The sequence below is a fragment of the Cydia fagiglandana genome, chromosome 24 (assembly GCF_963556715.1).
Source record: "Cydia fagiglandana chromosome 24, ilCydFagi1.1, whole genome shotgun sequence".
Lineage (NCBI taxonomy): Eukaryota > Metazoa > Arthropoda > Insecta > Lepidoptera > Tortricidae > Cydia > Cydia fagiglandana.
In genome coordinates, this window is record NC_085955.1 from 8,586,397 (window position 1) to 8,596,921 (window position 10,525).

The 10,525-nt window shown below is 38.1% G+C and overlaps 1 protein-coding gene across 1 annotated transcript; it reads right to left on the reverse strand.

The window, feature by feature from the left end:
* Window positions 1–7,108: 7,108 nt before the first annotated feature.
* On the reverse strand, window positions 7,109–9,322 carry LOC134676348 (zinc finger protein OZF-like). Its single transcript, XM_063534705.1, has 2 exons — window positions 9,166–9,322; window positions 7,109–8,551 (listed from the first exon to the last, which is right to left on the reverse strand). The coding sequence occupies exons 1-2, from the start codon at window positions 9,320–9,322 to the stop codon at window positions 7,410–7,412; spliced, it is 1,299 nt and encodes a 432-aa protein (XP_063390775.1). The 3' UTR covers window positions 7,109–7,409.
* Window positions 9,323–10,525: the final 1,203 nt, after the last annotated feature.

A 10,525-nucleotide genomic window follows, 5' to 3' on the forward strand; every position in this document is an offset into this window, starting at 1 on the left:
GTCTTGCAAATCAGTCAAATACGTTTTTCTCAGAGACCGTTTGACATAGATACCTAAAATTTGGAACAGTTATAGCAATTACCACCACTCATATTGTAAATAAGTCAAAACTGCTTATTTCTTATTAAAGGGGGAAATTTAGGGGGTTGAGAGGGGTAGGCTGAAACTTTTTTCATTTGTAAGAATCGTGTGGGGTACCATTAGAAAGCTTGCAAAAAATTGAGTCGATGGACTGATTTTGACTTCATTTTAGACTGCAATAGTTTCGTCAAAAAATGCATTTAAAGTTGCAAGTTTTCATACAAAAATTTTCACCTCTGTCCTGGCGATTTTCGCGAAAACTATAGCTAACAGGCAGCTGACCAGTCAATACCCAACTTAAAGAAGCATGGAGACGGCGGGAAAATTATCAGCTTAACTTTATCTTTATTAGTTTTTCAACTGCAGCTTGACCTTTGGTTGCTTAGGGCTAGCTAACTGATGCTTACACTGGTCAATTCATATTAGGCGAGAAACATCCTTAGTTAAAACTTTGGCATTGAAATTTATGACTTATGTCTTTGACACAAAGTTTAATTCTGCTTGCTTATTTTTGTGGGATATTTAATTTTATCTCAATAGCCTACTATAAGTATGAGAGAGATCTACAAAATACGACCTTATCATATTGCAAATAAGTTTCAATTTCGAACGGGCTTTCCAACCAATGGACTAGGCATCTCAAAAATCTGAAAAATTCAAATTAAGAATTCCGTTCTTGACTGTCGTTGTGTTTTTTTTTCCACAATAGGACACATAGAGTTAGTAAGGCGTATAGAGATAATAAAGTCATTTAATATTTATGAACAGCTTTGGCCTCATGTATAGATTTTATTGAGAGTATCTGATTCGTCGAAACAATATACACAATATTCCTTTTCATTAAGTACCATTACATTTCTGTATTAATTGTATAATTATAATATCTATTAATTATATTCAGTACTTATGTATATTTTTGAACGGATCGGTGAGCAACAAGATTCAGGGCTATAACCGCGAAAATAGAAGTTCGCAAATTGCGAGCATTTTTCTCTGTCACTCTAATTACGCCTTCATTGGAGTAAACGAGAAAGATCCCCGCAAATTGCGAATTTCGGTTTTCGCGGTAGTCCCTCAGTCCTGTTACGAGAAAATAATTTTGGAAGACATTAATAGTATATGACAGTTAAATATCACAGTTTTTAGAAACAAAGGTAAAATTGACGAAATATTTAAAGTAAGCCGATCTTGTTTTTTAGCAGTTCTAAATAATATTAAAGTCTATATATATGGCATAGAACTAGAAACAAAATCAAATAAAAAATAATAATGAGTTCTAAATTCAAATTGAAGGAGTATACATTTAAGGTATTATAGGCCAAGCGCGCACCACGATATTAATTTTTGCGACACGATTTTAGAATCGCGCTGTAATATATCGCAGAAAATTCACTGCGCGCACTGCGATGAAAAAGTCGACGATTTGTTCATTCTCAACATGGATTTCGTACCAGTCGCTTGTCATGAAACGTGTCTTTAATATGCGATTGCTGTATGACTTTGAGCATTTATAACACAAAGGTGATCCCCGTCTATTTCCATAATTAAATGGTCAACATCTAGCGTCTCATTTTGAGATGATGTTGGGGTTTGGAGAGCGAAATGCCGACTGAAGTCCGGCCGGGGTGCGATTTTATTATCATAGTGCGCGCGGGGCCATACAACTCCGCATGCTGCAATTCACTTTGCGACAATCGCGTCGCGAACAATCGCGGAAAAATGTGACAAATCACAATTTTAAAATCGCTGCGATTTTTTTGTCGCATATGCGCGCACTAACATATAAACACATACGTTGCATTTCTGCGACAAAATTATCGCAGGACAAAAAATCGTGGTGCGCGCTTGGCCTTACTCTAAATTATTATAATACATCAAGCATTCGCGAGATGCTCGACTTCGGTATTCAAACACAAAGCAATAGTACAAGAATCTAACTAAATCCAAAGACCGAAGGAGCGATTCGAAGATCCGAAGCGTCCGACAGACGCGCGCCTCCCGTAACTTTTCCAAGTATTTTTAAGTATAAGTGTCTAAGTCGCAAGATCCAAAGGCTGAAGTCCAGCGAAATGATATACATGGAAGTATTCTGTCCGCTCAATTATGACCCAACGCAAACTACCCCGCGATAGGCGGTACTTACAAACTGCTCGATTGGCAATCTCAGTACGCGACCGAGATGACAGTCAGTGACAAATGGCTAAATTGATTTATAAAAACAACGTTTTTGTAATAAAATTATATTCATGTGTCGTGAAGTGGTGCAGAAGTTATTTTAGTTCATACCAAGGACAATGGAATCACTTTTCACTTGTAGTAAACAGATAGCTTCAGTAAAATTTGGAAAAAACATGACGATTTGTTTTCAATACTACCGTGCTAAGCTAAAACGTAACAACTGCATACGACTTTCATAACAACATACGACTTTTTAAATTGCGAGGATAATAGGGATGGTGTTATGCCAAATGAAGTAGACTATTTTATTAACTTGTGTTTGGTTTAGGTATTTTCTATATAATTATAAATAAATTCCTTCTTACAGATTTGTATTTTACTTTTTTATTTCATGAGATGGAGCTATAAAAAAACTACCTAGTTATTTCAAATTAATAATCAAATTTGGTATTGCCATTTTACATTACTTTCCATTCAGACTGCCACAAGATGCTATTCGCAGAGAACTATGGAAAAAAGCGTCCAATTAGAGAGACATGAAATTGAGTGGATGCCTGGCAAGATATCTAGAATGGTGTACTTTCGTTTGGGCCAAATACATTTCGCCAAATTTCACTTCCCAACAAACTTATCGCAATAGTTTCATTTCCCAAAGAAACCTTTAGCAAAGTTACACTTCGCATATAATTAATTTGGTCAAATTATCATTTGGCATGATTTTACTTTGTCAAATGTTATTAGGACAAAAACTTATTTAGCAAACGTTTTTTATTGTCTAATATTATATTCCAAAAAGACATGCTGCGCAAGAGAATGATGATTATATTACAATGAAGTATTTGAACAAATTAAATTATAATTATAATTATTTATTATTTTTCAGATTTGATGATTATATTCCAAAAATATGTTTGGTTAAAATTGTCACTTCGCAAATTTGACAAATAAGCATATCTATTTAAAGTAATTTTTGTTATGTTAATATAGGTACGTTAAATTCTACGTAATTTGGGTGGGTTGGGTTAGGTTTGAACTGCGATCCTCACAAAACGGAACCACTATCAGAAAAGTGGGTTAGGTTAGTAGAACTGTGACCCTCACAAAATCGAAATGCTATTAGAAAAGTGGGTTAGGTTAGAACTGCCGTCCATACAGAAACGAAATACTGTGTACTAGAAAAAGGTCATCGAAGTGGATTAATTAATTTAATAGAATAACGAGATGTAAAAAAAATTGCATGTCATTTTAGACTAAAATGTGGTTTAAAAATTGGTAGTTATTTACAATTTTTGGGTTACAATTATTACTTTGGTGTTATTTGCTTTAATAGAATAGCAAGATGTAACAAATTTGGTTATCATTTTATATTAAAATGGAGTTTTAATTTTAGTGATAATTTACTACATATTTTTGAGGAATGTTTTTTTGACGTTACATTTTACTATGTACATATATGTAATGATCAGCTAAATACCAGACAAATAAATTCCGCAGCCTCCTCTCTATTGGTACCTATGTAAATTGTATGCCATGCAATATTTTGGGACATGTAAGTTATACTTAATGATACATTTGACTAAATAATATTTGGTAAAATGAAACTTGTCCAAGTAATTATTTGCTAAACAATAACTTGCCAAAAAAGACTATTGCTAACTGAAAATATGCGATAAGTTGTTTTGCCGAACATTTTTTTGGGAAATGATAATTTGGGAAACATAGTTTGGGATGTGATACTTTGGGAAACGTTTTTGGGCCATTCGTTAGTAAACCATCTAGAATATGTTCTATTCATGAGATATAACCCGTGAGATAATCATACCCGGTCTCCTATATCTAGATACATTTTTCCTATAATGCTTTCACTGAATTAATTTAACAAATGCACACAGAAAAGAGCGGCAAATTTAGAAAAAGTAAGCGCGCGAACGGCTGTGGTCCCATACAAAAATTTCATTTTGCACCTTTTTCTACTGACAAACTTGCTTGACCGGCTATATACATATAAAATATTCTGAATTGAAAGTGGGGATTTATTGTGACTCCGCCTGTTCAAATATTTTTGACCCGATTCTTGTACCCATGTAAATTTTGCAGACTGTATAGCCAGTCCGATTTTTAAGATCAAGTTCGCCATACATTTACTGTGGCGTACTTGATCTTAGAAAAACGGACAGACTATACCTGAACGTGACTTCGCACTGCCATACAGATAGATAATAAAATACACAAAATACTTATTATAGCGGAATACATTTATACAACAATGATATATATTTACTTATGTTGAGTTAGTCTGTCATGTCATAACAACATTTTAACTAGTTATCTTTTAATCTGCATTAAATTATTATACGTGAATTATTTGACTGGTTCTTCACTGTATGGCATAAACCTATCCCTATCCAAGTCATATTCTAATCAAATATGAACCGCGAACTCTAAGCGGCCAGTACGTACAGCAAGAAGGTTATTAGCGGATTAATGTCGCTGATTGGTAGTTATTGACATTATATGCATTTCATCTACACTTAGCTATGTACCATTAGAGTAATAAAGATGACTCTTATTTTGTTTACCAGCTTTGATTACAGGCTCTGTAAACGCGTCGTCCTATTTGAATGTAGGCGTAATTGTGTGTGTGTGCTAATTTGGCCCGAGAATTTGAACGGTAATGTTCCTAAAGGCGGTTTCCATACTAAATATATGCGTTCACTGCTGAAGTCGCATTGGGCCGAAAGCCCGAAGCATCCAGGAGGTCAGTTCTAAACACAGGTAATTAATACAAGTGTCTAAATGCGAAGGCTGGAGGCCGAGCTCCGCGTAGGGCCGAAGGCCTGAAGCCTGCAAGATGTCAGTGGTTAAACACAGAACTGACAGCCTGGACGCTTCGGGCCTTCGGCCCTACGCGGAGCTCGGCCTTCGGCCTTCGCATTTAGATACTTATACTATTGTTCTGTGTTTAAGTACTAACATCCTGGACGCTTCGGGCCTTCGGCCCTACGCGGAGCTCGGCCTTCGGCTTTCGCATTTAGACACTTGTACTATTGTTCTGTGTTAAAGCACTGACATCCTGGACGCTTCGGGCCTTCGGGCTACGCGGAGGTCGGCCTTTGACCTTCACATTTAGACACTTGTACTATTGCTCTGTGCTAAAGCGATGACATTTTGCTAAAGCTCGGCCTTCGGCCTTCGCACTTAGACACTTTGTACTATTGTTCTGTGTGTGTAGTTGAATACGGTATCCTAAAAACAGGCAAACAACCTCAGTAAAATGTAACGATGCGAGCGGTACGGCTACCATCAGTTTGGCATTGACATAAACGCTACCGTGGGCGTGAACGTAATTTACTTTCTATGCATCTCGCTCGTACTGATATATTAGTGCGAAAGAGATATACCTATAGGAAGTAAATTACGCTCACGATATCGTTTATGTCAATGCCAAACTGATGGTAGCCGTACGGAACACTAAATGCCTCGAGCTATCTCGGACTTGGCCAAATTATTCTTATTAGTGCATAGGTCAGTGTCCATACAAATCTACCCATCCTCCTAGCTTTACAATCAAATCACATACCAAATGATCTAAAAGCAGAAGAGACTTACGATTCGTTTGTAAATAATTGAAAAACATTAAAATTTGTATTCCAGTACATACGACTCATACGAGTATAGTAGTTGTGTAAAATATTATTTGCACACAGCTATTTGGTTTGGCTCGGTCGAGGCACGTTTCCACCGACCGATCTACTTCGCGAGTAGGGTTACCAGATACAAATTTAGAATTGCCTGATTTCAGAATATTTGTGATGTTCTACGGCAAAAGGTACCTTATGGCGGCTGGCGCTTACGTCGCATAGCGCTGTAATAATATTGGAGCGGCGTTAATAATAGCGTAAGCGCCAACCGCCATAAGGTACCTTTACCCGTGGGACGTCACATTTTTCCTGACATTCATATTTTTGACAACGGCGGGAGGGAGGGTGGTCTAGCCGTTAGCGATGGCCACCCGATTAAGCCGATAGCCGCGATTTATTAATTGTAGTTTTGTTAAATTTATTATTTGTATTAATTTAACTACCTCAATAAAAAGGTACCTACTTTATAAAAAAAGTCTATCGATTAAAAAAAAAATCCTGATATTTTCGTGTTCCGTCCCCATTCCTGACAAAAGGCTAAATTTCCTGACATGTCAGGAAAAATCCTGTCATCTGGTAACCCTATTCGCGAGGCGGCTCGTTATGTGTGTACCGTGGCCCGCCTACTGTCAGTGTATTCACCTAGCTTACAAGGCAAAAGCGTTATGTAAGCGACCTTCTCGTATGCTTTATGTATGTGAAAATTCAGCTCAATTTAAAAATGAGAAGTGGATCTAATTTTGCTTGTAAGATTTGCCGCGAAACATCACAAAAAAACATTGCAAGTGAAATAAAAGCTTCTAAAATGTAGCGAGCAATCCAGTAACTAATTTACAGTATGTATACAAGCATGCGGCAATTTTAATCTCACTACTTTCTTCATATTAGTATGGAGGCCCATCCGTAATATGAACTTTCTATTATATTCTTTATAGTACTCATGTTTATATGTTTTGATTTAGTAAAAGTGGTATAAACAGACAAAATATAATGTTTTATAATTAGATTTTGTTTGCACACTGAAGCACGTTTGATACACTGTGATTAATTCCTTGCTCCATTAACAATGGAAGGGACTCTAGGAGGCTTTTACCCAATAGGGATCAGTGAAATGAAAAACAATATTAACACATAAAATAAACTAAAATTATATTTATCAAAAACACTACAATGTAAATTGTACAAAATTTTACTGAAATAAATAAAGCTGTAATGATAATAATGGGTGGTTGGATCAAGGGTCAGACGCAGAAGGCGGTAATTTAGGATACGGCGCGTATAGTACGTCAGTTCCTCTCTCTGCAGCCCTGACCACAGCCAAGCAGCAGCTTGCAGCTTGGGCCAAGCCCCGCCCGTTTAGGTTTTTTTATAATGTGTTTACATGTATTCTTTAATGTTTTGTGAGTGTTTTTAGATTTTACTTTTATATTCATATTATAAATCACCTAGGCTAAGAGTTCAAATAAATAAAGAAATAATAATGAATCCCTTTAGTTCATTTTCTCACACTCACTCAGTCACGGGTATCTTTTCAAAATGAATTTGTTTATGTTTCTGTAAAATATAATTTTGAGCGAATCGCGCGCCACATTTTTCACAAATATATGGTTTTTCTTTAGTGTGAGTTCTTACATGAGCATTTAACTGATGCTTGTGTGTGAATTTCTTGTTACATTCATTACAACTGTGAGATTTTTCTGCATGAGTTTTTTTATGTTGATCAAAATTTTTTATGTGTTTAAATTGCTTACCACACCTGTCACAGGTGTATGGTCTGTCTGCTTTGTGCGTTGCTTTATGGAAATCTAATTCAGATTTAGTCTTAAATCTCTTGTGACACTCTTCGCAGCCGAACGCTTTCTCTCCGACATGCTTATTTTTATGTTTATTTAAAAGTATCATTAGTGGAAATTTCTCGCCGCAAAAGTTGCAGCTGTAAATATCACCTCGAGCATGCTTTCTTTTATGATTATTTAAAGTTTTCCTATATCCAAATAATTTGTCACATTCATCACACTTATACAGTTTCTCACCTGTGTGAACTCTTTTGTGTTCAGTTAAAGTGCTGTTTTGTATAAAACGTTTGCCGCATTGATCACAGCTATATCTTTTGTCACCGGTGTGAATTTTTTTATGTTTGTTTAAACTATTTTTATATTTCAATTGTTTGTTACATACTTCACACTTGTATCGTTTTTCACTAGTGTGAACTCTTTTGTGTAAAAGTAAATATTCAACAAGTGCAAATTTTTTACCACATACCTTACATTTGTATGGTTTTTTACCAGTGTGAAGTCTTTGATGTTTCTCTATGTACGTTTTGTCAACAATTTTGTTGCAAACTTTGCACACTTCATTTATCTTCATATGAAAGTTAAAAATATGACTAATTAAAACTGATTTCAGGCTGAATTTTATATTACACATATCGCAAATGTATGTTCCTAGTTCCATGTGAGTGTGTTCATGTTCTTTGCGGAGAGTTTTGTTTGAGAACTCTTGCGAACAGATTCTGCATGAATATATGTCTGTGTGTTGGTTATTTATATGTCTGATTAAGCTAGGTTGGTGCGCCGAGGCGCGGCGACGCTCGAGTTCGGCTTGCCTCGCGCGGGTGACCCGCTGCGCCGGCGGGTGCTCAACAGCTGCGGCTGGACACAAAAACAAAATATTTTTAATTTCTCATGCTCTGATAGAGAAAATTGTTGTTCTAAAATGTGTGCAGAAAATGATACTTTTAGTACAAAATTGGGATTAATCAGGATGGTCGGGTAGAAAATTGGTGGGTATAATATTTGGGATATAATATAATTTGTGATTAATCTAGAGTTGTGTATGAAGTGTATTGTGCGAGTACCGGACATGTAAGCTCGTTCCTCGGCGGGCGTGTCACCAGGCTCGTCCTGCACACTGCTAGCGGGGCTCGACTCGCGGTGTGACGTCACGTCCTGCACACTGCCGGCGGGGCTCGGCTCGCGGTGTGAGGTCACGTCCTGCACACTGCCGGCGGGGCTCGGCTCGCGGTGTGACGTCACGTCCTGCACACTGCTGGCGGGGCTCGGCTCGCGGTGTGACATCACGTCCTGCACACTGCTGGCGGGGCTCGGCTCGCGGTGTGACGTCACGTCTTGCACACTGCCGGCGAGGCTCGGCTCGCGGTGTGACGTCACGTCCTGCACACTGCCGGCGGGGCTCGGCTCGCGTTGTGACGTCACGTCCTGCACACTGCCGACGGGGCTCGGCTCGCGGTGTGACGTCACGGGACATGGCTGGCTCGCGCGCGGGGAGTGGCGGAGGCGCTCGAGCCTCACGGAGCACGCCAGCGCGAGCTGCTGCATGGCGCGCGAGGACAGAGGCGCCGTGCTAACTCCGTACTCGCCGGCTGAAGTCGCAGATACATCTGTAGGACCCAAGAACGTCATGCACACGTCAATATCTCTGGCATAATATAGCAAATATAAACCGTACTGCTATCGTTGAAGGTTACTTTGACAACGTACGCCATAGCATTTATAAGCGTCCTTGGCGCCCCGGGTATGACATCTTATGATACCTTTAAGGGTTTTTTTTTTAAATACAAGACCTCAAAATTTAAAAAAAATTACTTTCAAAGAGGAAAGAAATAATGGTATTCGATTACATATTTACATTTTATTTAAAAAATATTGCATTAAAAAAATATACATAAACGCAATATTTTACCGACAAAATCGCAATTTTCTTGTTTTCGATACATCGAAACGGCTCCTAACGTTACATGGTGACGTCACGATGTATTGCCATTTTGTTAGAAGCCTTTCGCCAGTAAACTGCGGGTGCCAGACTTTGACCATCATTTGTGACTTTTGTATTGCTTTAAGACAATGCGTCCCCAGTGGCGGTGTCGTAAATAGCTATTAGGGTCATGCATGTGTTCGATTAGTCTTTACGTTTAGGTTGCTATTTTTACTTTTGTATATCATGTTTTACTTTGTGCTCACATATTATGTCAAATGAATTGCGTGGAATGTTTTATATCTAGTTATAAGTCTAGGATTCATGCTCCTTTCATACGTGCTTAATATTGTATCTATTTATAAGTCTAGGATTCGTGCTCCTTTCATACGTGCTTATAATTAACGAGATTGACAGAAATAAATAAAACTCACTCTGCATATAATGCCCACTAGTTCAGAGATACAAATCGCCCGGCCATTCCTATATAAACCCGCGCCATTTGTAGCATATTCAGAGAACTCAGAGAGCTTAACTCTATCACTTGCCTGAACACTCTCCAGTAATTAAAATCAGACATATGTGTTTTTATTTCACACAACACATATACCGGTAAATGGAGGTATAGCGGACTTCGAGACAGCACGACGGCCAGCGCGTTCCAGCGGCGAGTTTCTACGCTTCACCCAACGAACCCCTCATCACGAAAAGTTACAGTCTACACTCCACAGGCGGATTTGCAGTCTTTGCCGCCCTAGGCCCTGTACCCGCCCCTTTCAAGGCACCCATCATATTGACTACATTTTGAGTTATTTCTTGTTACCATCAGCGAATTTTTTATCACAATTTGCCGCCCCTTATACCGGGTGTGGCCTGTAATATGAGCAAAAAATTTAACTGTAGGCTGTACT